This window comes from Centruroides sculpturatus, unplaced genomic scaffold (genome assembly GCF_000671375.1).
Source record: "Centruroides sculpturatus isolate CEXI.00-Female unplaced genomic scaffold, Cexi_2.0 scaffold377, whole genome shotgun sequence".
NCBI lineage: Eukaryota > Metazoa > Arthropoda > Arachnida > Scorpiones > Buthidae > Centruroides > Centruroides sculpturatus.
The window spans coordinates 588,592-592,892 of record NW_019384711.1 but is presented as its reverse complement, the minus strand read 5'-3'; the positions used below and the strand labels follow the sequence as shown (position 1 = coordinate 592,892).

Here is a 4,301-nt window from a genome sequence, read left to right as displayed (position 1 = left end):
TTTGAGATACGTGTTCTTGACACTTTTCTTGCGTGTTCTAGACGAACTTTTTTATGTGCTTCTTGAGACCTCTGTCCAATTGGAAGCAAAAAGTGTTGTATTATTTCTGGACCATGTATAAGTATCTTGTGAGAAGTAACTGGCATTGGATACCAATTATACAAACATACAAATATGCTGGGTTCGAGAAACCATTTATAAATTTAAATTTAAACTAGATGATTCGGTGAAATACCTACAAAAGATTTAATTTCTTAATCGAACATTAGATAGTGACCTTCACCGTTCCAGCGCTGTCTTCAACTAATCAAGTTGAAGTGGTTTTTGAACAGCGATTAAAGTTGTTTAAAATTCATTATTTATTTTAAAATAAAGTTTTTTTTAAAAAACAGGTTGTTTAACGTTTAGATGAGATGATCAGGACCCCGATAGATTGCAATTTAAACTTTAGTCTTAACCCTCTTCATTGGTCTGTAATGGTCTGTGAACACCCCTTTGGACTAATTATTAGCCAAACCAGAAGCTTCGGCGAAAACTTGAAGTATCGTGATTTCGGGATCCACATCTAGCCCTTCTTTGGTAAACAGTCATTGTTACCATCCTATTCACTTCCGTCGAAACTGAAATAGGACACGTTGTCCATAACCACATCAAGTGTGTTTGATGTTCGACACACTATCACGCAGCTTCCACGGAAGGGTTTTTGTATAACAAGTTCCTTCGTCGTGTATTTAGGAGCAGACATTCCCTTCTTGAAAATCACTTGACATTTCTTCACATCAACACGAATATGCCCGTCTGAAATGTTAAACTTTCTTCCCACTTTTCTAAACTTTCGTCAAACTTTTTCTAAGTGTTTTTCCTCCAATTAGTTCCTTCCTGTTCTTTTCATTCATTTTCCTCCTCTTTTGATCATTTGCCGTCATTCTTTCCCATCTGCTCTACTCTTCAAATGATACTATACACTGTAAGCCGCGGAACTCCAATTGCAGACAAATATTTTACTGTATAACAATGAAGGTTGAATCGGGTCCAGAGCAGCAATTAATATTTTATCGCTTACTCCAGGAAATTGAATGTCGGCTATCCGATTCAGAAGTCATCGCATCAGTCAGTACTTCAGTTTGCACTCATTATGTTTTATGTACACAAAAGAAGCCCAGATCCGCAATCATGTTAATGAGCTCTCTGGGTACTACTGTATGTACAGTACATGAGATATGGATGGATAAGAAATCGATGGACTGTCGATACTGTATCGGTATTGACAATATAAGGACGTCCGTACTTGTATCAGATTTTTAAATAATTATAGGAGTTGCTACAGAATTTATTTTTCTTTATACTAGTTGCATTATAAATGTTATAAAAATAACTCTAAACGTAAAAACAATGTAAATAAAAAGTTATAACATATAACAAGGAATTTACCTCAGTAAAGAAGGATGTGCTTGCTACTTCGAATCTACAAAATTCAAAATTTACTTTAATTTTTAAGAAAATAAATAGTATTTTCCCTATACATTATTTTATTTCATATTAGATCTTACTTGCACTTAAGAGCTTCTGCAAGCAACAATGTAAATTTTGATAAATACACTTCAGGATTCAGTTCATAACCGTTCATTGACATTTTAACTTCTAGTTGATTTTTAGTCTGAAAGCATAAAAAAGATTTGAAGATAATATATTGCTTATAAAGCAACATAGATATTATAGAGTATCATATATTTTAGAAAAAAAAAACAATTCCTTATTTTATTTACATTATCTAAATAATGATACTCGATATATAAACTAGATAATTTATCAAGGAAATCTAGTTGAATAAATCATGACATAAAATATTTACCTCTTTGCTATCTATTATCGCGATTTTTTAGAAAATAAGAATATATATAATGGTACACAAAATGACATACCATTTGTTTTTATAATACATTTATTTTTGATAAAATGTGATATAAACAGTAAGTAAAGTGAATCACAAATGCATGGAGATTTTAATTGATGGACTACATGTTTAATACGACTTCTTCAGGGTGAGCAGTAACATTAATAATTTCACTCACCCCCACACAAATCGTCACATAACGTGTGACACAACCTCCTTATTTTAGCTTTAATTTTCATTGCGTTTTCTAGCTTTTGTTAATACAACTCTTTCAGTTAACTCCCGGAGAAAGAAATCACATAGATTGATATCAAGACTATAGAGCTGTCAGGAACTGATTTTCTAAAAGCGATAAAGTGTGACCATCTGACCACCCCAAGATCCTAATCTCAACATAGACGAGGAGTTTCCTAAAAGTTATACCAACGAAGATCGGAAATCGTATTGAAATTATTCGATTTTTCCGCACGATGTATGAAGAAAAAAAACATTGCATATAGTTTATATATTAAATCAAATAGAAAAATAAATATAAAGTACTTGACGAGCTAATATAGGTAACGTTTTTCCTTCTAAAGTTGTTCTCTTGTAGTTTCTATTATATCCGTATGCTTCACAATCATCGACATCGTCAGCCCGACACTAAATAAAAGTAATATAATTATTAATTTTAAACTGTTTAAATGCAATTAATTAACTAGAAAAGAATAAATAAATATTAATTAAAGCTCACAAATTTTATCACTTTATCTTCGACAATGGTGACAGTTGAATTATCAATACTTATATAAAAATACATTTCTTCGGGTGGAAACATAAAAAATATATTAACATGTGTTGAATAAGGATCTTCTGGAAAGCATTTGATGTCTGTTTTGAATCCATTATCGTGGAGTTTTTGTATGAAATCTCCTGAAGAAAATAATTATTTATTAGAAAAATTTTATATCTAATTATAATATGAGTTTTTAAGTTGAAATTTACATTGTGAAAAAAATAGAAGTTACGGTACATGTTTTAATAGTATTGCGGTAACATTAAAAATTAATTCGGTTACAATTAAAAAACAAAGAAACAAAACGTATCGATTATTCAAAGCAGAAAACAAATAGCAACTATCCATATAAAGTCGTTCATTTTTTTTATAACTTTTATGAATTTATATCACAGTAAACAGTAAAACTCGGGTCTAAACTTTACGAAAATATATTCGTAACTAGAAAACAAGCACAAACTTTTACTATAAGAATGCAGATCATACAAAAGAGTCCATGATTTTTACTGGTTCTTCTTCGCTTGTTTGTAAAGTTACTATAACCTTCAGTAACTTCAGTATAATTTTTTTTAAAAACCAGAAAGAAAATCACACAACAGAGGAGAGTCAATTTTGCTGTGTAATCTTCTGTTCTTGAGATGTGAAAAAATAAATAAATTTAAAGATTTTAAAGTTTATGTTTGTCTTCTAGTTACTTATATGAATTGTTATCGCGTCAAACTGTACAAATATTCGATTTTTAACATCAATAAAATTTATCAATTGGAGAAGATGATGGATATTGAATAATTTTTCTTTGTTTCAAAGTAAAACAAATAGTTTTAGTGCATAATTTAACCCAGGTATTAACTCATTTTAACTGAAGAAGGTTATAGTATGATGTAGGCCTATATAATTGTGAATTCAATAAGAAATTATTATGATAAGTGTTCTCACAATCGATAATCATTTAAACAGATGAATATTTTAAGATATAAAATTTATTAAATAAAGTCTTGAAATGTTATTGCTGGACTTTTTTAGCATTCTTTGTTTATTTTCATTCCTAATAATTGCTACCATTACCTTTAAGTCCAGATTGGTTTGGGAGATGTTAAGATGGTGGGGCCATATCTCCCGAATTAATTGTCCGATTTTCTTGAAAATTTCTAGAAACATTTCTCCCTAATACCCAAGCCTTCATATAAAATTTCAGAAAATTTCAGAAAAAGATACGTGAGTTATTAACCTTCAAAATGGGTGAGAACATTGCGCTCTCTACACACACTAACATTCATATATACACAAAATTTCCCAAATTTTTTTGCATTTCTTGACGTTTAAAGGTCACCCGAATGCACAAATGTAAAAATCTTGGGTGGGAGGCCATTTTTTGTCCGGTTGTTATACTTTCTCTCTATTATATATAATTGCAGGGAGGGAAAGTAAAAACAAGAAAGCAGCCAATAATTATGCAGTTAATGGTAATAGTAATATGAATAATATATAGTAATTTGACGTTACAATTCGAGATTTAAGACTTTATAAATTCTTATATAAATTATTTAAAATAATTTAAAATTAAATTATTCCAATGTTTTTCTAAGTATAATTGAAAATTTAATATAAAAGGTGATTTTAAATTTAATTAAA

The 4,301-nt window shown here is 29.7% G+C and overlaps 2 protein-coding genes across 2 annotated transcripts in view; both read right to left on the bottom strand.

Annotated features, from left to right (window-relative positions):
* The window catches only part of LOC111627817, a 7,508-nt gene extending 6,582 nt beyond the window's left edge, over positions 1–926 (bottom strand). Inside the window, exon 1 of the mRNA XM_023371466.1 lies at positions 845–926. Coding sequence (XP_023227234.1) covers positions 845–926 — 82 coding nt within the window. The remainder of the gene's footprint in view (positions 1–844) is intronic.
* A 387-nt stretch (positions 927–1,313) lies between these two features.
* On the bottom strand, positions 1,314–2,908 carry LOC111627816. Its single transcript, XM_023371465.1, has 5 exons — positions 2,902–2,908; positions 2,628–2,806; positions 2,435–2,536; positions 1,551–1,657; positions 1,314–1,465 (listed from the first exon to the last, which is right to left on the bottom strand). The coding sequence occupies exons 1-5, from the start codon at positions 2,906–2,908 to the stop codon at positions 1,378–1,380; spliced, it is 483 nt and encodes a 160-aa protein (XP_023227233.1). The 3' UTR covers positions 1,314–1,377.
* Between the last annotated feature and the right edge of the window lie 1,393 nt (positions 2,909–4,301).